Genomic DNA, 23,720 nt, shown 5'->3' with positions numbered 1-23,720 from the left:
ACCAAACACATTTATTATCTCTCAGTCTCTGTGGGCCCAGAATCAAGGTATGGCTTAAATGAATTCTCTTTCAGGGCCTCTCCCAGGATGCAATGAAGAAATCAGCCAGGTTAGGGTCTCACCTGAAGGTTTGACTGCAGCAGAAGCCAATTCTAAGCTTGCACGATCGCTGGCAGAATCCAGTTCCTTCTGGGCTCCTGACTGAGGGCCTCTGTTCCTAGCTGGCTGTTGCTCAGAGGCCACCAGCAATTATTTTCCTTGTAGATGTCTCCAACAGGGTAGCTGGTTAAAGCAAAGTGTGGATGCCAAGAAGGTCAAGGAGGCAAGGAGGAGAGCCTGCTAGCGAGATGCAAGTCTCAACCTTCTGTAATCTAATTGCAAAAAAAACAAAAAAAGACTACTATTTTTTGATTGCTTACTATGTGCTGGGCTCTGTGTTAAACACCTCGCATGAATTTTTTCATATAATTCTCACGACCATGATGTGGCATAAATATTATCTTTTTGTACAGAAAACCTGAACTCCAGAGGGATTAAATATCTGGCTCAAGGTCAAATAGTAAATGCCAGAGCCAGGATTCAGTCAGGTCTACCAACCACCAAAGCCCGTGCCTCCAACCACCACCATTGCTCAATTGCCATTTAACCTAAACACTCATATTTCTTCTACCTGTCCCCTTCTTTTTGGTTCCATGGTCACGCCCTGGAGTCCAGACCTCCTACTCTGGCGATGATAATGATGATACTGTCAGGAGAGTAGTGTGCCTTCCTACTCTATGACTCTCTCCTAATCCTATTCTACATCCTTATTTGCTTTAGTACCATATTTATCCTGTCAAGCCCTGATTCAAAAAGTTATCACTACCTCCCTCTTTCTTATCATAGAATCATAGAACGTTAGAGCTGGAAGTATCACATTTATCTTGCCAACCTCTAGCTCAAAAAAGTCTCACCATCTCCCTATTTCCTATCAAAGAATCAGAATGTCAGAGCTGTAAGGGATCTTGGTCTTGGCTTTCTATTTGATGCAAATTCGTTCATAAGTTGGATAGTGGCAATGGGGGAGGCTAACGTGGATTTCCACATGCTATGCCCATGATAAAATCATACTCACTCAGATGGTATAGAAAGAAGGCCCAGGCTTGGCAGACTAATGGGAGAACTGGGGAGATGTGGAACCGTTTGGGGGAGAATGGCCCCTGAGCAGGACTCTTTCCACATGACTGGGGGGTGGCTGGTTTGCTCTCTGAACACTCCTTTTCTGATGGAATCACAGCTGATGATGGGAACTAGAGGATCAGAGCCTCCCCTGGGTGTAACTGAAGATGGGGACATAAAATCAACAGTGACAGATCATTTCATAAATGCAAGGGTGAGAGAAGGGAAGGAGCCGTGGGTTCATTCAGCTGGGTGGATGGTGGCACTGCTCATGGAGACACGGAAACCCTGAGGTCAGCGGGGAGAGCAGGTTTGAATATGCTGACGTTGAGGTCTGTGAGTCATAGATTGGGCCTGGAGGCAGTTAGATGAAACAAGAATGGCAAAAAATTGGCTGTTGAAACTGGATAATAGGTCCAAATGGGTTCTTTGTACTATTCTATTTTTGTATATGCTTAAAATTTCTGTGATGATGATGAAAGTGTGAACAGGCAAACAAGAAGAAGATCATGGACTAATCTTTTCAGAGAATTTGGCCATGAGGGGAAGGAGTGAGATCCAGCAATGACTGAGAGGCATAAAAGGGAGTTGTCTGACTATGAGAAGAGAGAGTAATATAGTTTGAATATTTCTCCCCTCCAAATCTCAGGTTGAAATTTGACCCCCAAATTCAAATTCATAGGGATCAAATTGTTAAAGGTAGGGCCTCACGGGAAGTGTTTGGTTAGTGGGGGCAGATTCCTCATGAATGGCTTGGTGCCATCCCGAGGTAGGCTGTGAATTCAGAAGCAAGTTCAGAGTTCTTGCTCTGTTAGTTCATGCGAGAGCTGGCTTACGAGAGCCTGGCATCTCCTCTTCTCTGTCTTGCTCCCTTCCTCTTACCATGTGATGTCAGCTTCCCTTCCCTCCCACTATGAGGCCATCAACAGAAGCAGATGCTGGCACCATGCTTCTTGTACAGCCTGCAGAATCATCAGTCAAATAAACCTCTTTTTTTTTTTTTTAAATAAACTACCCAGCCTCGGGTATTCCTTTATATCAAAAATAGGCTAAGACAAAGAGACCTGAGCATGTGTATTGGCTGAGGGAAGCACCAGCAAAGAGGGTGTATCAGCTAGCTATTGCCACAAAATTGCTGCGTAACAAAACTACCCTAGAGCTATTGGCTTATAGTCATTTACGGTCACAGATCTGTGGATTGGCTGATAGGTCAGCTGATGGGAGGCCAGGTTCAGCTGGGATGGCTCGGCTTTGCCCCTCACATCTCTCTTCTTCCTGAGACAGACTAATGCAGAAATGTGGTCCTTGTGGCAATGGCAGAGCACAGGGAGCAATACGTGAGGTCTCTTGAGGCCTGGGCTTGGAACCTGCATACTGTCAGTTCCAACTTACAGAACTGAAGCATGTCATGTGGATGGACTTATAGACAATGGGTGAGAAAGTATCTCCAGCCCCCTATATGGGCAAAACAAAGCCACATGGTAAAGGGCGGCTAGTACATGACATTTACTCGCTTGGGCAGGCACACCATAGTTCTGTTTAAGTTCACCTGCGAGGTTGAACTTCATGACCCACAGTTTTATCGCCTCCAGACCGAAGCTCTGGGCCTGGGGAAGAGCTTGAACCCCAGTCGGGCCAAAGGTTCTCTTTCAGGGGTCATTAGCCATGGGGAGTTAAGGGAATAGATTACATAAAGTCTGGGCTGTTTGGGTGGAGTCAAAGCACTCGGAAAACTACACTCACAGAGGCAGAAACTCAGCCTTATGGATGAAGCTGATCTGCACAGAAAAGAGTGGAGAGACAGGCAGAAGTGAGGAGAAGCCTGGGCCTGTGAGGACTTGAAACCTGGGAGGGTGGGTGGGCAGGAGGGAGGAAAGGGAAGGTCAGGGAAGGGAGAGCTGAGCAACACACACGTATGTGCACACAGGACATGAATGCAGCAGTCTAAGAGATGCCTGGAGAGCAAAGGGGGAGCGAGACTAAGGAGGACAGCAGATTCCAATGATGACAGACTGAGACCTAAAGCGTTTGCAGACAACTCTCCCACCCTGAGGCCTTTCTGTAGTTGGTCCCATGAGATCCCCTTGTATCCTTAGAATAACTCCCTTTTCATTAGATTAGTTTGAATGGAATTATGTTCCCTGCACACAAAAGATTACTTGCTGAAGACATTCATGTAAAATCTTTAAGGCTTCGCACAATGAGTTCATAGTTGTTCATTCAACTAACAAATAATAAGGTTAGCCCTTCATGTATGCATGTCATCTTGCTACTGAGGACTCGAAAAGAGTATCTTCCAGTCCCTAGCCTTATAGAGGTTAAATCAAGATCAGTGAAATAAGAAATTATGTGCCTGAATAGTTAAAAATAGCCCAACACGGCCGGGCGCGGTGGCTCAAGCCTGTAATCCCAGCACTTTGGGAGGCCGAGACGGGCGGATCACGAGGTCAGGAGATCGAGACCATCCTGGCTAACACGGTGAAACCCCGTCTCTACTAAAAATACAAAAACTAGCCGGGCGAGGTGGCGGGCGCCTGTAGTCCCAGCTACTCGGGAGGCTGAGGCAGGAGAATGGCGTAAACCTGGGAGACGGAGCTTGCAGTGAGCTGAGATCCGGCCACTGCACTCCAGTCCGGGCGACAGAGCGAGACTCCGCCTCAAAAAAAAAAAAAAAAAAAAAAAAAGCCCAACACATTTGAGGATTATTATAGAAAGAAAGGGTCACAAGGCCGGGCGCGGTGGCTCAAGCCTGTAATCCCAGCACTTTGGGAGGCCGAGACGGGTGGATCACGAGGTCAGGAGATCGAGACCATCCTGGCTAACACGGTGAAACCCCGTCTCTACTAAAAAAATACAAAAATCTAGCCGGGCGAAGTGGCGGGCGCCTGTAGTCCCAGCTACTCGGGGCTGAGGCAGGAGAATGGCGTAAACCTGGGAGACGGAGCTTGCAGTGAGCTGAGATCCGGCCACTGCACTCCAGTCCGGGCGACAGAGCGAGACTCCGCCTCAAAAAAAAAAAAAAAAAAAAAAAAAAGCCCAACACATTTGAGGATTATTATAGAAAGAAAGGGTCACAAGGCCGGGCGCGGTGGCTCAAGCCTGTAATCCCAGCACTTTGGGAGGCCGAGACGGGTGGATCACGAGGTCAGGAGATCGAGACCATCCTGGCTAACACGGTGAAACCCCGTCTCTACTAAAAAAATACAAAAATCTAGCCGGGCGAAGTGGCGGGCGCCTGTAGTCCCAGCTACTCGGGAGGCTGAGGCAGGAGAATGGCGTGAACCCGGGAGGCGGAGCTTGCAGTGAGCTGAGATCCGGCCACTGCACTCCAGCCGGGAGACAGAGCGAGACTCCGTCAAAAAAAAAAAAAAAAAAAAAAAGAAAGGGTCACAAAAGTTCAAAGGAAGAGAAGGCGGGTGAGGGTTGCAGTCACCAGGGGAGGCTTATCTAGAGGAGGCAGAACTTGATCTGGGCCTGGAAAATTGAGCCTCAGGTAGGAAGGGGCCTGGAGGAGGCCTGCACCCTGGGCTTCTGTGTCCCACCTGAGCACTGTTATCTGATTTGTAGGAATAATTGCTAGCAGGAATAAAAATGCTTTGCAAATATTAGTCTTGTAAATTTAAACCTATAACGAAAGTACCCTAGAGCTATTGGCACAGGTGTTTTAGGGAGATGACATGGCAGCTATATGCAAGAGAGACTAAAAGGCAGGAGAGTGTAAAGGCAGGAAAATCTGTTGACAGGCTGTTACAGGTGGACCCACGGCATTCTACTCTCTCATAATGCAGACTCCACCCAAGCAGCCCAGACCTTTGTAATCTATTCCCTTAACTCCCCATGGCTAATGACCCCTGAAAGAGAACCTTCAGCCCAATTAGGGTTCAAGCTCTTCCCCAGGCCCAAATAGCTTCGGGCAAAGAAAAGCCTAGCTTTCTAGCCAAGGAAACTGGATAGGACAGGTGCAGAAGCCAGCTAGGGAAGTGCAGATGAGACAGGTGATACTGTCAGTGGTTTCCAACCCTGAATCAGAGACTCATTTCACCGGTGTGGTGGCATCAGCATTTTCAAAAGCTTCCAGGTGGCTAACGTGCAGCCAGGGTTGAGAACCACTGTTGTAAGTTTTCATGACTGGAGACAGAATTATGCCCCCATTGACAGAGAGAAAAAGGGCAAAAAGAGGTATAACCAGACAAAGGCAATGAGATTGACTTACAAAGAATGTTGAGTTTAAGGTGACTGACATTCAAGTAAAACAAAGAAAAAAGAAAAAAACAAAAAACACAAACCCCAGTTGTCATCTAGAAATGTAGGATATTAGAAAATTTAGAAAACCACATTGGGCGCCAGGCACGGTGGCTCATGCCTGTAATTCCAACCCTTTGGGAGGCCAAGGCAGATGGATCCCTTGAGGTCAGGAGTTCGAGACCAGCTTGGACAACATGGTAAAACCCCGTCTCTACTAAAAATACAAAAATTATCCTGGTGTGGTGGTGTGCTCCTGTAGTCCCAGTTACTCAGGAGGCTGAGGCAGGAGAATCATTTGGGCGCCAGGAGGCAGAGCTTGCAGTGAGCTGAGATTGCTGAAATTCCACCACTGCACTTCAACCTGGACAACAGAGCAAGACTTTGTCTAAAAAGAAAAAAAAAGAAAAAAATAGGAAAAAAAGAAAAACACATTGGGAAGTAAACTGCAGAGAGAAAGTAAAAACACATTGGGAAGTAAACTGCAGAGAGACTCCCACTTTCAAGATGAGGAGACTGAGGCAAAGGAGTGTTCATGAACTGGAATACTCAGTTCATAAGCTCTGATGTTAAGCCCTGGCTTGTTTCCAGAACTGCACTGCTGTGCAGGGACCTGTTCATCAGATTCCGACAAGGGCTTAATGATTTGGAATAATGCAGGATGTGAAAAATATGGATCTGGCGATCATCCCACAAATCATCCTGCCAGTTACCTGTACCCAAGGACGTTTTTTAGGCACGTGGTCCTCATAAACTAAGATACTTATATTCATTCAGGCGTCTCAAAAGGGCTTCTCAGGTTTTAATATGCACTGAGTCACCTGGAGATTTGTTTCCAGCAGGTCATCAAGACTCCAGGGCAGTGTTCCCAAATTTTTCCTTTATTTTTTTTTCCAACCACCTGGTCAGTTTGCGGGGCTGGGGAAGGGTAGGATGAGGAGACATCTGTATTTATTCTTTTAGAGGTTCGGAATTTTGTAAAGCTCTCCACGTGAATCTGAGCTTAGGAACCTCTGAGCTGGGGCTTGCAGAGGAAGCATGTAGAGCATGCAAGGAAACGAATCCACAAAGAGGACACATTAGCAATGTGGCAACAGGCTAACAAATTGTGTAAGGCTAGTGCTTTCCAGAGTGTACTGGAGGACGGGAAACAAGTCCCATTTAAGCAGTGCCTTGAAGATTTGAGTTGCCTGTGAAACGCACTAGCCTTTTGCAAAGGACGCAGAAGCCCCGCCTCTTATCCACGGCGGGAGGGGCGGGGCGCGGGGCAAGGGGGGGGGCGACGGCGGCCCTGCCTGGCGCATGCGCGATCTCCCGGAGCAAGCGCAGCCGCGGCGCCGGCGCGGGGCGGGGCCTGGTGCCCCCGCGCGCTCCCGGAAGTGTGCCGGCGTCGCGCGAAGGTTCCGCCTGGAGCAGTTGGCCGGGCGCGCGGGTTCCCGGCACGTGTCTCGGCACATGGCAGCGCGCCTGGCCCGGGGCGTGGAGGCGCCAGCGCCCTGGATCCGCCGGCCGTGGTCGCGGAGTCGGTGTCGTCCCTGACCATCGCTGAAGCGTTCATCGCAGCCGGCGAGAGCTCAGCTCCGACCCCGCCGCGCCCCGCGCTTCCCAGGAGGTTCATCTGCTCCTTCCCTGACTGCAGCGCCAATTACAGCAAGGCCTGGAAGCTTGACGCGCACCTGTGCAAGCACACGGGGGAGGTGAGGGGGGCGAGGCGGCCAACCCTGAACCTAGGGATGGCGGTGGCTCGCCAGTGGGCTCTGCCCAGCGGCCTGGGAAGGGCGCGTGGCCCCCCAGCAGCCACTGCAGTCATGGCCAGGGCCTCAGGCCCCGTTGTGCGGGGCGTTCAGCTTTAACATCGTGGACTTAGGGAAGAAGCTGAGGAAGTAGACAAGAAGTTCTAGGACCTTCGTTCTGCGACCTTGGTATCTATGCCAGGGGCTCGGGGCTTACTAAGCAATCATTTCCCCTTGTTTGATCGTGAGTCTCGGCCAGCCAAGTGTCTCCGGTAGTCTGCAAATAAGTGCGAGGTTTGAGGGGGCCACCACTACTAGACACCTGCCAATTACTGGCCCCTGGAGTTGGTACAGAAGATGGGTTACATGTACCGGGGGTCGTGAAAGCAGCATGTGCTCATTTCTTCCTAACTCCACACTGGAGAGAGCAGTGAGCAAAGCAGGCAAACCTAGGGTTTCTGCTGCCATGGACCTTCGTTCCTGGGTCGAGCCGACCACAGGATAGGTGGGAATGACATGCAGGGTTGTGGTCAGGAAAGCCCTCTCTGTGTGAGCCGAGTAAGAAGCATCTAGCCATGCAGACATTTGAGCTGGGCAGAGAGAACGCAAAGGGAGCCTGTGGCCCTCGGGGTGGGAGGCAGGTGTGTGTGTTTAGGTGCGGAGATCACGATATGAGTTCTGAGAAGTCTAGTAGGAGTTTGGATTTTATTTTGAGGGCAGGAGAATGTCAGATACCATGATAGGACGTGGCAGCCCATGTCACACACAAGTGAGGAAAACGAGGGTCATGGAGGTCGAGGAATCTGCCCACCTTCTCAGTTTTTGGCAGAGCTAGGCTTCCCACTGCCTCAGCTTAAGGCCCTTAATTTTTAAACCACTGGGCTGCAGTCCATACCTTTGCCCCTTGTACCTCCTCTAATTTATGGGCCACCTCCTCCAGGTGTCCTCATGGGCCTCATTCCTTACCCTCTCCAGCACTGGAAGGTCGACGGCGTCCTCCTTGAGACCTTTTCTGGTTCTTTCCTCTTCCTCGTCTGCCCTTTTCACTGGATCCTCTTCTGCCCTCTGCATTTCCACCCCACCCACTCCCTCTTGCAGTCTTTTGTAGCCACTGGCATCACTCATAACATCCTTTATGCTTTGCTCCTCTCCCTTCTTCTTGCCCGTTCTAGCCTCTAAATTCTGGGCTCCGTATTACCAGTAGATCCAAATAAAAGCTTGCCTTTCCTTTTAGACCTTGTGCTGTATTTTGGATACTGCCACTACCAGTTTCCTTAATACAGGTTGAAAAACTTGGAGTCATCTTTGTTGTCCCAAATCTCTCATGTAGATTAATTTGACACGTTTATTGAGCCTACTCCACGCCTGCCACTGTGCAAGGTTCTGTGGCTCTGCCCTGGTGATACAGCTCACTGTGTACCTGTTTGCTTGTTTTACTCCTAGTACTCTCATGGAGGCCTGGGTACCTCCCTCCTGGACACCTTGGTGGTATGCTTTTCATAGTTAGATGCACCAAACTGGTTATTTGGGTGTGTGTTTGGGTTTTACTATAGATTCAAAATGAGTCACCCCCTCCCAACCCCTGGATCACAAAAGGTGGTTGCATTTAGGGTGTTGAGCTGTTTTGTTTGCTTCGCCCTGGCACCTGTGAGCTTTTTCAGGTGTGACACACTTTCCTATAGCTGTGCTTGGCCTTCTCTTAGCACAGACACTGGGCTTGTCTGGGATGAGACAGGCCTCCCTCATTCCTCTGCCCTAGGCTTGCTTGTTACATGTTAAATCATGCGGCGGTGGGGATCTGTGCAGACAAGCCGTGCTAACAGCCAGGGCATCTTTAAGATGCCCTGTGAAAGCCTGCTGCCAGGTTGGGAGCAAGTTAAAAATGCTACGCCTGCTTATTTGAAATGCTGTTCATAGAACAAAAATCTTTGTAGTGACTTTGTGAGAAGTTGTGGCGTTTATGTTGCGTCACTTCGTGCAGGAACACTGTGTCTTGGAGCAGGTGCGCAGCTCTTACCGAGTGGAAACCCCCCCTGCATAGGAAGCCTGTGGCCTTAACACTAGGCAGTTTAAGCTTTTAAATAATACCAGAGTTACTAACTAGTGCAGGGGTGACATGCTTTTTCTTTTTTCTTGCTAGAGACCATTTGTTTGTGACTATGAAGGGTGTGGCAAGGCCTTCATCAGGGACTACCATCTGAGCCGCCACATTCTGACTCACACTGGAGAAAAGCCGTTTGTGTAAGTAGAGACCTGGTTTTAGGCTTTTGAAGTGGGCTGTGTTGGGCATATAGACCTGGTAAGAAGACTGATTGTTAACTCACGAGATCAGGAATGTGAAGCCTGGCAGGGTGCAGTGGCTCATGCCTGTAATCCCAGCACTTTGGGAGGCGGAGACGGGCAGATCACTTGAACCCAGGAGTTTGAGACAAACGTGGGCAACATGGCGAAACCCCATATCTACAAAAATACAAAAATTAGTCAGGGGTGGTGGTTTGTGCCTGTAATCTTAGCAGCTAAAATGCTCATGAGTGGGGACAAGTTAAAGTATATCAACACAGTGGGATACCCTACAGCCAGGAAAATGAATGCAGATGTTCTCTGCAAAGCCATGAGAAAATCACCAGGGCACTTTAATTGAAAAACCAAGGTGCAGAAGAGTCCTCCGTAGCCTACCTTTATGTGTGTAAAAAAGCTAGGGGGTCAGGGGAGGGGTGAGTAGTGGGTGTTGGGTAGGCAGGAAGCAACTATATTTGTATTTGTTCTTATTTGTAAAGAAGTCTTAAAAGTTACATAACAAAACTAAAAATGTCATCTGGTTTGGCAGCAGTGGGGGGTCCTGGCCAAGTAGGGGGTGGATATGGTAGGAAATGCCATGCAACCAGGAACTACTGGACAGTGACTCTTCCAGCTTGTGCTCTAGCCCAGACCGTGCCCCTCTTTAGCCACAGATCCCCATTTCCCACTGCTCGGGACAGCACTACCTGGCTGTCTCTGTGTCTTCTTAAATTCCATGTGGTAGGCTGGGTGTGGTGGCGCAAGCCTGTAATCCCATCACTTTGAGAGGCTGAGGTGGGAGGATTGCTTTGAGGCCAAGCAATTGCTTTGAGGCTGGGCAAGATGGTCAGGTCAATCTCTATTAAAAAAATAAAAAATTCCATATGGCCCAAATTTGTCACAGTCAAACTGAACTCACTTTTCTCTTTGATCTTCTCTCATGGTCTTGTCTGGAGAGGTGGACTCGCTGTCTGTCCAGTGACCCATAGCAAAGATAAGGCAGCTCCCTGGACTCTCCATTCTTTCTCCCATCCCTTGCAACAGGTGGGTTGCCAGGTCGTGTAACTGACCCATCAGATCCAGCAGCCACCGTCTCATCTCAGTCCCTTCCTTTGGCCGGAATGACAGTCTGTAGGCCAGCCCTCTCCCCCAGTGCCCTCCCACATGCTTCCCTTAAAGCTGTGCGGTGCTTTCAAGCATGGCCTACATAGGAAGTCCAGGTTCCAAGTGTGTCCTACAGTGACCTGTGTGATTTGGTCTTTTTCTGCTTCTCTTGCCCTTTTGCTTGACTTGCAGGCATGAAGTTGTGCTCCAGCTCTGCGAACTAACCAGCCCTCTCTCCAAGTGTGCCGGGGTCTCTCACGCCCACTGGGTTCCTGTCAGGACTCTTCCCCGCCTGTCCTCCTGCCCCACACTCGGTTGGGTTAGATGCCTGTGTCAGGTTTAGGGTGAAGAATGGCAAGAAACCCAGCATAAGAGATGCTTCAATAAGATGGGCTCTTTGTTTTGTGTGACTGAAGTACAGAAATACAGAGGCAGGAGCTCTGGAGCCCCTTCTAACTGGTCTCTGCCATCTTCATCTTGGGTTTCAACCTCACTGTGCTATCTGTTAGGGCCCAGCTGTTGCATAAGCATGCTTGCTGGCAGGAAGGAGGAAAGGACGTAAGAGGCACGCCCCCTTATTTAGAGAGGTGGGCTGGACTTAGCCTTGAGCCGCCCTCATTGCAGGGGAGGCCGGAGAGTGCGCTTACTGTTGGCTGCCTGCCTGCCCAGCTAACACTCAGCATTCTGTCCCTGCAGTTAGTGGGGGCTTCTAGGGTCTCTCCCATTTGTGGGCCTCTGCGCTGTGCCTCCCATGGTCACTGCTGGCTTGTTTGTCTCTGCTTGGCCCTAGGAATGGGCAGTGCCTGCCCTAGGGTTATCAGTGAGTGATGGCTAAGATTGATGCTGGGAAGGGAAGTCCTGCTTCATCCCTCAAGCTTACAAAGGCTCATCACAAGAGGCACAGATTTTCTTTTGGAAAAAAAAAAAAAACGGCTTTGCAGAGGATTTAGATCATTCAAAGCCAAGATGCCAAGATAAGAACTAGAATGGCTTGATAAGCCAGGGAATATAATGGTTATGGTTCTGCTCTAAGTATCTGTTTCACCTCTAATGATAAGCCCAGACAAGTTTTATTGAGGCCTTTCCGGAAATGCAGTTTATAATGACATCTCAAGCAGCATTAAGGTTGTCAGATTCTAAGCTGAGAATAATTTACCTTAAGCATGATTTAGGCCTGGTGTAGGCTTTTGCCCAGTGTGTATAAAAGATGACTGATGTAGTGTGTATGATTTCAGAAGCCTAATATGAAAAAGCATCTTGTTACATGATCGTCATCAGGTTGAAAGGTCTATGTGGTATGGCTTAACACTTTGGAATTCGCTAAGACTATTTGATAGTATTACTGTTCTTTGGAATAATTAGCTTTTATAAAGTAGGAGGATATGTGTGTCTTAAAACTTCTTTTCCCTTGGTTTATTAATATTTTGGTTTATACAACTTCTTACAGTTGTGCAGCTAGTGGCTGTGATCAAAAATTCAACACAAAATCAAACTTGAAGAAACATTTTGAACGCAAACATGAAAATCAACAAAAACAATATATAGTAAGTATGATTTTATATGCTTAAATTTATTTTTACACTTACTGCCTGTGTTGCTGACATTTTCAGCCAGGTGCGGTGGCTCAAGCCTATAATCATAGCTTGAGGCCAGGAAATTGAGACCAGCCTGGGAAACAACAGTGACATGCTGTCTCTGAAAAAAAACAAAAACAGAAAACAAAACAAAAAATTTTGGGGTAACAGAGAGATACCCTGTCTCTAAAAAATAAAAGTGAAAAATAAAGTTTTCGTCAACCCAATTTTGTCTGTCAAATGTCCGAATTTACTTAATGCCATCATAATGATAAAGGTTTTATTTTGGAAGCAAACATTGTGCAAATTAAAGTGTACTGGGAGACTATTCCAATGGAAACATTTTTCCTTTTTCAAATGTCATATGGTTCTTCAAATCTTTTTGAGATAAAGCAGAATTTTACAGTAACAAAAAGGGTGAAAGTAACAATTATATAATCTCCAAAATAGTTTTATCTTGAGGATTCTGTTATGAACTGTTGATTTTTTTTTTTTGACTTTCCATAAGACTAACGAGCCTTTACAATTTAAAATTAACAGTGCAGTTTTGAAGACTGTAGGAAGGCCTTTAAGAAACATCAGCAGCTGAAAATCCATCAGTGCCAGCACACCAGTGAACCTCTGTTCAAGTAGGTACTTCATGTGGCTGAAAATCCCTTGGATTCTAGGTGTGAATAAGATTGGAAATGCAAGGGTGGTGTTGAGCATTGTTTCATGCTTTTTGGCTATTTATATATCTTTTGAGAAATGTCTGTTCATATCCTTTGCCCACTTTTTGATGGATTGTTTTTCTTGCTGATTTCTCTGTAGATTCTGGATATACATTCTTACTGGATGCATAATGTGCCAATATTTTCTCCCACTCTGTGGTTGTCTGTTTGCTGATTATTTGTTTTGCAGTGCAGAAGCTTTTTAATTAGGTCCCATTTATTTATTTCTGTTTTTGTTGCATTTGCTGTCAGGGTCTTAGTAAGAATTCTTTGCCTAGGCTGATGTCCAGGAGTTTTTTCCAATTTTTTTTCTTGAATTATATTTATGGTTTCAGGTCATAAATTTAATTTGAGCTGATTTTTGTGTAAGGTGAGAGATAGGGACCCAGTTTTTCCAGCACCATTTATGAATAGGGAGTCCTTTCCCCAGTTTATGTTTGTATATGCTTTGTTCAAGATCAGTTGGCTGTAAGTATTTGGCTTTATTTCTGGGTTTTCTGTTTTGTTCCATTGGTCTAAATGCCTGTTTTTATACCAGTACCACTCTGTTTTGGTAACTGTAGCCTCGTAGTATAACCTGAAGTCTAGTCAAAGGAAAAGAAGTCACTATATGAAAAAGACACATGCACATATGTTTATAGCAGCACAGTTCACAACTGCAAACACATGGAGCCAATTTAAGTGCCCACTGACCAATGAGTAAAGAAAATGTGGTGTATATACACCATGGAATACTACACAGCCATAAAAGGGAACGAAATGATGTCTTTTGCAGCAGCTTGGATGGAGCTGGAGGCCATTATTCTCAGTGAAGTAGCTCAGGAATGGAAAACCAAATACCATAGTTTTCACCAAGTGGGCGCTAAGCTATGAGGCCAAAAAGACAGAGTGATTTAATGCACTTTGGGGATTTGGAGTGGGGAGTTCGGGGAGGGGGTGAAGGATGAAAGACTACACGTTGGGTACAGTGTATGCTGCTTGAGTGACTGGTGCACTAACATCTCAGCACCACTATAGGGTTTATCCATGTAATGAAAAAACACTTGTAACCTGAAAAGCCATTGAAATTTAAAGCAACGGTGGGACAAATCTGAAAGCTTCCTAAACAGCATTTTTCTGATAATATGTACTGCATATGTACATTTACATATTGGGAGCATTTTAAAGGTTTACTTTGCTCTAAAAGAAATATTTAATGTGTTTGAAAATAATTTTTGAGATTATTCTAGTTGTAGTTAAGCTTAAAGGCTGCGAGATTACTTAACTATTCAAATAGAGCCTGTGCAACTATATGAAATGTCATTATGGAGACATTCGTTATGCTTTTCCTGTAGAACAAAACAAGTAATTGGGTTTATTTGCAGTTAGAGAGGGTTTTTTGAGGAACGTGAGGGTGGCTGGACAAGTTGGGTAGACCTGCAAAAGGGCCAGTGGCTCTCTGCATGGCTCTGGCCATCCGGCAGTTTCCCTCAGCTTGCACAGGCTGCCTTGTGCCTTGGAGTTGCTGCAGTGACCCTGCTTCTCCTTGCTTGTGGGTCTGCTGCTGCTTCTTTGCTGCTGATGGCTTTAGCACAGAGGGGGCACGTGCTTTTTATTGCTCACCAGAGGCAGATGCATCTACCGCTGTGCTCTCTTGCACACCCCCTGTGCACCATCATTAGGAAAGCTAGTCACAAGTGATTCAGAATGGCTTAGGGGTTTACCTAAGCCAAGTCAGATAACCTCTCGAAGTATCTTTTTGTAACCATGAAAGCAGACTATATTTTCGGAGGTATAAAGATGAAAACTGTTTAATTGGGTTAAAAAAAGTAACGTGACTTTTTCCTGCAACAGTTTGTTTTGCCCTAAAGCTGGTCAAATAACTTGAATCTCACCTGTGATGAGGTCTACATTTTAACATGGGTTTGGTTATGGGAAGAGGGGAGACTTCGGTGGGAGAAACAGGACAAAGTGCCATTGACCCTGAGTGGAGTTCTCTGTGAAAATGGATCGGCTAATACCTCATGTGTTGCCAATGCAGGTGTACCCAGGAAGGATGTGGGAAACACTTTGCATCACCCAGCAAGCTGAAACGACATGCCAAGACCCACGAGGGTGTGTACGGACAGCCTGGGTGTGCTCCTCTGAGGGGGACGCCAAATCCTGGGTGCCTCTGAATCTGTTCCGTGATGACGCTGAAAAGAAGGGAACTCTGTGGGCAGGGGACAGCACCCTGCTTATTTAGGTCTTACATTCTTGCCCAAAGAGGCTCTGTCTATGTCTGTTTTTCCAGTACCGTGTCATTGCTGTTAACATGGAATGTGTTATTTGTTCACAAGTGCCTGGGTACACGTTACACTGACGAATGTGCTGATGCTCCAGCCATGGCTTTGATTGCTTCTGTCATTTTTAACCTCTTCTTTTAATATTTACTGCCCGTGCCATTCTTTTCCTTGTTGACCATTCACAAGGCTTGGATAATAGGGTGACATTTTGAGAGCCTTCAGATGTTACACTTCTAAAAAAAAAAAAAAAAAAGACTTGATGACATTAACTACTTGAATCTATTACCTGTTTCCTTGAGGGATTTTTGCTAATCTGTATTTCAATTTCCTAGGTCCTAGAATTTATGATTTTTTTTTTTAGGAGGTTAGTAACAGTGAGAGGCAGCCTGATTGTTTTTAGTTTCTAGTTGGGTGGAACTCAGCCTTGCTGTTGTATACTTATTAATCCCATTTCAGTGCTTTGCACATATCCCTTGTTATTCAGTGTTTTTCTCTGGGTCCTTCCAGTTTATTTTCTTCCTTAGTTGTACTCTTTAAAAAAAAAAAGCACTTTGAGAGGCCGAGACGGGCGGATCACGAGGTCAGGAGATCGAGACCATCCTGGCTAACACGGTGAAACCCCGTCTCGACTAAAAAATATAAAAAGCTACCTGGGCGAGGTGGCGGGCGCCTGTAGTCCCAGCTACTCGGGAGGCTGAGGCAGGAGAATGGCGGGAACCCGGGAGGCGGAGCTTGCAGTGAGCTGAGATCCGGCCACTGCACTCCAGCCCGGGCGGCAGAGCGAGACTCCGTCTCAAAAAAAAAACAAAACTTTTGTTTTGTGATCGAGTTAAAATGTAATGTACCCTACTTTTTTTGTGCAGTATGACACAAGATGGCCAGACTAGAGGAAGCCAGGGTTGGGCATGGTAACACTACTGAGAGTTGGTACTGGTGCTGTGCCACAGACAAGGGACCAACCACAGAGTATATCTGCTGAGGAAAATAGAGGCAAGAATAGAGCAGGCAGGGGAAGGGAAATTAAGACGTGGAGATAGGAGTCCATACACAGCCCACCCAACTTCCTGAGGACGCTGAGAGAGGGAACAGCATCCTTCCTGTGAAGTTTGCCTATTCCATGATCATGCTGAGAAGATGCGAACACTGTGAAGTTTGCTTCACAGGAAGGTGAAATCCTTAAAGGGAGGCACCTTGCTGTGCCACTGTTCAGTTTTACTATAACATAAAATTAGTTTTTATTCCCATCTCAGGAGGCTGACTTGAATACTATTAAGAGGGGAACAGAAAATTACATAGGCACCTAAGTTTTCTGTGTAGTTATGGTCAGTGTTTACAATGAATATTCATGACAGACAATGCACCCATTTTTTTACATAGGCTATGTATGTCAAAAAGGATGTTCCTTTGTGGCAAAAACATGGACAGAACTTCTGAAACACGTGAGAGAAACCCATAAAGGTAAGGCAGGCATGAATGGCAGGCATGGTGCAAATGTTTGTCCCTACAGAACTCGTTCTGTGCTTCTTAAGAGTGAAATGCTGTGTGCTTTAAAGTAAAAAGGTTTTTTTTTTTTTTTTTAATTATACTTTTAAGTTCTAGGGTACATGTGCATAACATGCAGGTTTGTTACATATGTATACTTGTGCCATGTTGGTGTGCTGCACCCATCAACTCATCAGCACCCATCAATTCGTCATTTATATCAGGTATAACTCCCAATGCAATCCCTCCCCCCTCCCCCCCGCCCCCATAATAGGCCCCGGAGTGTGATGTTCCCCTTCCCGAGTCCAAGTGATCTCATTGTTCAGTTCCCACCTATGAGTGAGAACATGCGGTGTTTGGTTTTCTGTTCTTGTGATAGTTTGCTAAGAATGATGGTTTCCGGCTGCATCCATGTCCCTACAAAGGATGCAAACTCATCCTTTTTTACGGCTGCATAGTATTCCATGGTGTATATGTGCCACATTTTCTTAATCCAGTCTGTCACAGATGGACATTTGGGTTGATTCCAAGTCTTTGCTATTGTGAATAGTGCCGCAGTAAACATACGTGTGCATGTGTCTTTATAGCAGCATGATTTTAATCCTTTGTGTATATACCCAGTGGGATGGCTGGGTCATATGGTACATCTAGTTCTAGATCCTTGAGGAATTGCCATACTGTTTTCCATAATGGTTGAACTAGTTTACAGTCCCACCAACAGTGTAAAAGTGTTCCTATTTCTCCACATCCTCTCCAGCACCTGTTGTTTCCTGACTTTTTAATGATTGCCATTCTAACTGGTGTGAGATGGTATCTCATTGTGGTTTTGATTTGCATTTCTCTGATGGCCAGTGATGAGCATTTTTTCATGTGTCTGTTGGCTGTATGAATGTCTTCTTTTGAGAAATGTCTGTTCATATCCTTTCCCCACTTTTTGATGGGGTTGTTTTTTTCTTGTAAATTTGTTAGTTCTTTGTAGGTTCTGGATATTAGCCCTTTGTCAGATGAGTAGATTGCAAAAATTTTCTCCCATTCTGTAGGTTGCCTGTTCAGTCTGATGGTAGTTTCTTTTGCTGTGCAGAAGCTCTTTAGTTTAATTAGATCCCATTTGTCAATTTGGCTTTTGCTGCCATTGCTTTTGGTGTTTTAGACATGAAGTCCTTGCCCATGCCTATGTCCTGAATGGTACTACCTAGGTTTTCCTAGGGTTTTTATGGTTTTAGGTCTAACATTTAAGTCTCTAATCCATCTTGAATTAATCTTCGTATAAGGGGTAAGGAAAGGATCTAGTTTCAGCTTTCTACTTATGGCTAGCCATTTTCCCAGCACCATTTATTAATAGGGAATCCTTTCCCATTTCTTGTTTCTCTCAGGTTTGTCAAGATCAGATGGCTGTAGATGTGTGGTATATTTTTCTGAGGACTCTGTTCTGTTCCATTGGTCTATATCTCTGTTTTGGTACCAGTACCATGCTGTTTTGGTTACTGTAGCCTTGTAGTATAGTTTGAAGTCAGGTAGTGTGATGCCTCCAGCTTTGTTCTTTTGACTTAGGATTGTCTTGGCAATGCGGACTCTTTTTTGGTTCCATATGAACTTTAAAGCCGTTTTTTTCCAATTCTGTGAAGAAACTCATTGGTAGCTTGATGGGGATGGCATTGAATCTATAAATTACCTTGGGCAGTATGGCCATTTTCACGATATTGATTCTTCCTATCCATGAGCATGGTATGTTCTTCCATTGTTTGTGTCCTCTTTGATTTCACTGAGCAGTGGTTTGTAGTTCTCCTTGAAGAGGTCCTTTACATCCCTTGTAAGTTGGATTCCTAGTGTTTTTTATTCTCTTTGAAGCAATTGTGAATGGAAGTTCATTCCTGATTTGGCTCTCTGCTTGTCTGTTACTGGTGTATAAGAATGCTTGTGATTTTTGCACATTAATTTTGTATCCTGAGACTTTGCTAAAGTTGCTTATCAGCTTAAGGAGATTTTGGGCTGAGACAGGGGTTTTCTAAATATACAATCATGTCATCTGCAAACAGGGACAATTTGACTTCTTCTTTTCCTAACTGAATACCCTTGATTTCTTTCTCTTGTCTGATTGCCCTAGCCAGAACTTCCAACACTATGTTGAATAGGAGTGGTGGAGAGGGCATCCCTGTCTTGTGCCAGTTTTCAAAGGGAATTTTTCCAGTTTTTGCCCATTCAGTATGATATTAGCTGTGGGTTTGTCATAAATAGCTCTTATTATTTTGAGGTATGTTCCATCAATACCGAATTTATTGAGCGTTTTTAGCATGAAGGGCTGTTGAATTCTGTCAAAAGCCTTTTCTGCACCTATTGAGATAATGATGTGGTTCTTGTCTTTGGTTCTGTTTATATGCTGGATTACGTTTATTGATTTGCGAATGTTGAGCCAGCCTTGCATCCCAGGGATGAAGCCCACTTGATCATGGTGGATAAGCTTTTTGATGTGCTGCTGAATCCGGTTTGCCAGTATTTTATTGAGGATTTTTGCATCGATGTTCATCAGGGATATTGTTCTAAAATTTTCTTTTTTTGTTGTCTCTCTCCCAGGCTTTGGTATCAGGATGATGTTGGCCTCATAAAATGAGTTAGGGAGGATTCCCTCTTTTTCTATTGATTGGAATAGTTTCAGAAGGAATGGTACCAGCTCCTCCTTGTACCTCTGGTAGAATTCAGCTGTGAATCCATCTGGTCCTGGACTTTTTTGGTTGGTAGGCTATTAATTATTGCCTCAATTTCAGAGCCTGCTATTGGTCTATTCAGGGATTCAACTTCTTCCTGGTTTAGTCTTGGAAGAGTGTAAGTGTCCAGGAAATTATCCATTTCTTCTAGATTTTCTAGTTGATTTGCGTAGAGGTGTTTATAGTATTCTCTGATGGTAGTTTGTATTTCTGTGGGGTCGGTGGTGATATCCCCTTTATCATTTTTTATTGTGTCTATTTGATTCTTCTCTCTTTTCTTCTTTATTAGTCTTGCTAGCGGTCTGTCAATTTGTTGATCTTTTCAAAAAACCAACTCCTGGATTCATTGATTTTTTGGAGGGTTTTTTGTGTCTCTATCTCCTTCAGTTCTGCTCTGATCTTAGTTATTTCTTACCTTCTGCTAGCTTTTGAATGTGTTTGCTCTTGCTTCTCTAGTTCTTTTAATTGTGATGTTAGAGAGTCAATTTTAGATCTTTCTAGCTTTCTCTTGTGGGCATTTAGTGCTATAAGTTTCCCTCTACACACTGCTTTAAATGTGTCCCAGAGATTCTGGTATGTTGTATCTTTGTTCTCATTGGTTTCAAAGAACATCTTTATTTCTGCCTTCATTTCGTTATGTACCCAGTAGTCATTCAGGAGCAGGTTGTTCAGTTTCCATGTAGTTGAGCGGTTTTGATTTTCTTAGTCCTGAGTTCTAGTTTGATTGCACTGTGGTCTGAGAGACAGTTTGTTATAATTTCTGTTCTTTTACATTTGCTGAGGAGTGCTTTACTTCCAATTATGTGGTCAATTTGGAATAAGTGCGTGTGGTGCTGAGAAGAATATATTCTATTGATTTGGGGTGGAGAGTTCTGTAGATGTCTATTAGGTCCGCTTGGTGCAGAGATGAGTTCAATTCCTGGATATCCTTGTTAACTTTCTGTCTCGTTGATCTGTCTAATGTTGACAGTGGAGTGTTGAAGTCTCCCATTATTATTGTATGGGAGTCTAAGTCTCTTTGTAAGTCTCTAAGGACTTGCTTTATGAATCTGGGTGCTCCTGTATTGGGTGCATCTATATTCAGGATAGTTAGCTCTTCCTGTTGAATTGATCCCTTTACCATTATGTAATGGCCTTCTTTGTCTCTTTTGATCTTTGATGGTTTAAGGTGTGTTTTATCAGAGACTAGGATTGCAACCCCTGCTTTTTTTTGTTCTCCATTTGCTTGGTAGATCTTCCTCCATCCCTTTATTTTGAGCCTATGTATGTCTCTGCATGTGAGATGGGTCTCCTGAATACAGCGGACTGATGGGTCTTGACTATCCAGTTTGCCAGTCTGTGTCTTTTAATTGGAGCATTTAGTCCATTAACATTTAAGGTTAATATTGTTATGTGTGAACTTGATCCTGCCATTATGATATTAACTGGTTATTTTGCTCGTTAGTTGAGGCAGTTTCTTCCTAGCCTCGATGGTCTTTACATTTTGGCTGTTTTTGCAATGGCTGGTACCGGTTGTTCCTTTCCATGTTTAGGGCTTCCTTCAGGGTCTCTTGTAAGGCAGGCCTGGTGGTGACAAAATCTCTAAGCATTTGCTTATCTGTAAAGGATTTTATTTCTCCTTCACTGATGAAACTTAGTTTGGCTGGATATGAACTTCTGGGTTTAAAATTCTTTTCTTTAAGAACGTTGAATATCGGCCCCCACTCTCTTGGCTTGTAGAGTTTCTGCCGAGAGATCTGCTGTTAGTCTGATGGGCTTCCCTTTGTGGGTAACCCGACCTTTCTCTCTGGCTGCCCTTAAGATTTTTTCCTTCATTTCAACTTTGGTGAATCTGGCAATTATGTGTCTTGGAGTTGCTCTTCTGGAGGAGTATCTTTGTGGCGTTCTCTGTATTTCCTGAATTTGAATGTTGGCCTGCCCTACTAGGTTGGGGAAGTTCTCCTGGATGATATCCTGAAGAGTGTTTTCCAACTTGGTTCCATTTTCCCCCTCACTTTCAGGCACCCCAATCAGACGTAGATTTGGTCTTTTTACATAATCCCATACTTCTTGCAGGCTTTGTTCATTTCTTTTTCTTCTTTTTTCTTTTGGTTTCTCTTCTTGCTTCATTTCATTCATTTGATCCTCAATCGCTGATAGTCTTTCTTCCAGTTAATCAAGTCCGTTACTGAAGCTTGTGGATTTGTCACGTATTTCTCGAGTCATGGTTTTCATCTCTGTCATTTCGTTTATGACCTTCTCTGCATTTATTATTCTAGCTATCAATTCTTCCACTCTTTTTTCAAGATTTTTAGTTTCTTTGCGCTGGGTACATAATTCCTCCTTTAGCTCTGAGAAGTTTGATGGACTGAAGCCTTCTTCTCTCATCTCGTCAAAGTGATTCTCTGACCAGCTTTGATCCGTTGCTGGTGATGGGCTGCGCTCCTTTGCAGGGGGAGATGCGCTCTTATTTTTTGAATTTCCAGCTTTTCTGCCCTGCTTTTTCCCCATCTTTGTGGTTTTATCTGCCTTTGGTCTTTGATGATGGTGACGTACTGATGGGGTTTTGGTATAGGTGTCCTTCCTGTTTGATAGTTTTCCTTCTAACAGTCAGGACCCTCAGCTGTAGGTCTGCTGGAGATTGCTTGAGGTCCACTTCAGACCCTGTTTGCCTGGGTATCAGCAGCAGAGGTTGCAGAAGATAGAATATTGCTGAACAGTGAGTGTACCTGTCTGATTCTTACTTTGGAAGCTTCCTCTCAGGGGTGTACTCTACCCTGTGAGGTGTGGGGTGTCTCACACTAGACTGCCCTTAGTGGGGGATGTCTCCCAGTTAGGCTACTCAGGGGTCAGGGACCCACTTGAGCAGGCAGTCTATCCCTTCTCAGATCTCAACCTCCGTGTGGGGAGAGCCACTGCTCTCTTCAAAGCTGTCAGACAGAGTCGGTTGCGTCTCCAGAGGATTCTGCTGCTTTTTTTGTTGTTGTTTAGCTGTGCCCTGTCCCCAGAGGTGGAGTCTACAGAGACAGGCAGGTTTCCTTGAGCTGCTGTGAGCTCCACCCAGTTTGAGCTTCCCAGCAGCTTTGTTTACCTACTTAAGCCTCAGCAATGGCGGGCGCCCCTCCCCCAGCCTTGCTGCTGCCTTGCTGTTAGATCGCAGAATGCTGTGCTAGCAATGAGGGAGGCTCCGTGGGTGTGGGACCCTCCCGGCCAGGTGTGGGTATAATCTCCTGGTGTGCCCGTTTGCTTAAAGCGCATTATTGGGGTGGGAGTTACCCGATTTTCCAGGTATTGTGTGTCTCAGTTCCCCGGCTAGGAAAAGGGATTCCCTTCCCCCTTGCGCTTCCTAGGTGAGGCGATGCCTTGCCCTGCTTCAGCTCTTGCTGGTCAGGCTGCAGCAGCTGACCAGCACCGATTGTCCAGCACTCCCTAGTGAGATGACCCCAGTACCTCAGTTGAAAATGCAGAAATCACCGGTCTTCTGTGTCGCTCGTGCTGGGAGTTGGAGACTGGAGCTGTTCCTATTCGGCCATCTTGCTCCGCCACCAGTAAAATGGTTTCTATATGATACTTTGTGAAGTGCTGGGTATGATGTTGGAAAGGTGAGCAGAGCTGTGCTAGGTCTCTGAGCCATCCCCTCCATGCACAATTAGCATGCTGAAGGCAGTGGCAGGTATATAGTGAAGAATTTCGGGAGGCACTGCTGTTCTGTGGAATAGTACCCAGCATACTGGGGGACAAGGAAGGACACCGTTTGGTCTGCTTCATGTTCTGTACCTCCCCACAGTCACCTTGCTGAGAGCCCTGCCTCTTGGCAAGTGAGCAATGACTTTGTGGCATTTAAGAACTTCAGAGAATTGAGACAAACTTCCTAGGTGATAAGAACCGGGGTTCCTTGGGAATTTCTGATTTGTATTTGCAGGCACCGAATGTTACTTATGTATTAATTTTTTCTAAATGGTGATATCTGGGGAAACTGGTAAAATTTGTTTATCTGTCCCACCAGAGGAAATACTATGTGAAGTATGCCAGAAAACATTTAAACGCAAAGATTACCTTAAGCAACACATGAAAACTCATGCCCCAGAGAGGGATGTATGTCGCTGTCCAAGAGAAGGCTGTGGAAGAACCTACACAACTGTATTTAATCTCCAAAGCCATATCCTCTCCTTCCATGAGGAAAGGCGCCCTTTTGTGTGTGAACATGCCGGCTGTGGCAAAACATTTGCAATGAAAGTAAGCATTCACCCTCATAGTCGCGGTCCTGTAGTCTGTGCTTTCACAACACAGTTTTCATATTAATATTTCATTAATAACTTTCTTTCATTTTAGCAAAGTCTCACTAGGCATGCTGTTGTACATGATCCTGACAGGAAGAAAATGAAGCTCAAAGTAAGTTGAAACTACTTAGGTAGCTTAGTTTTCAAACAGAAATTGTTTAAAGCCAGAAGGAGTCCGGAATTCTTTTCAGCTGCTTGACTGTGTGAGTCTGCAC

General features: G+C 45.3%; 1 protein-coding gene across 1 annotated transcript in view; it reads left to right on the top strand.

Annotated features, from left to right (window-relative positions):
- GTF3A (general transcription factor IIIA) overlaps positions 1–23,720 on the top strand; it is a 36,938-nt gene that overhangs the window by 12,823 nt on the left and 395 nt on the right. The window contains 9 exon segments of the mRNA XM_033233732.1: positions 6,587–6,832; positions 6,834–7,097; positions 9,274–9,374; positions 11,962–12,058; positions 12,629–12,717; positions 14,819–14,892; positions 16,440–16,520; positions 23,232–23,461; positions 23,558–23,617. Of these exon segments, the coding sequence (XP_033089623.1) occupies positions 6,587–6,832; positions 6,834–7,097; positions 9,274–9,374; positions 11,962–12,058; positions 12,629–12,717; positions 14,819–14,892; positions 16,440–16,520; positions 23,232–23,461; positions 23,558–23,617 (1,242 nt within the window).

The sequence above is a fragment of the Trachypithecus francoisi genome, unplaced genomic scaffold, assembly GCF_009764315.1.
Source record: "Trachypithecus francoisi isolate TF-2019V2 unplaced genomic scaffold, Tfra_2.0 Contig01461, whole genome shotgun sequence".
Taxonomy (NCBI): domain Eukaryota; kingdom Metazoa; phylum Chordata; class Mammalia; order Primates; family Cercopithecidae; genus Trachypithecus; species Trachypithecus francoisi.
Note: the sequence above shows the minus strand (reverse complement) of the source record. Positions and strands in the feature narration are given on the sequence as shown.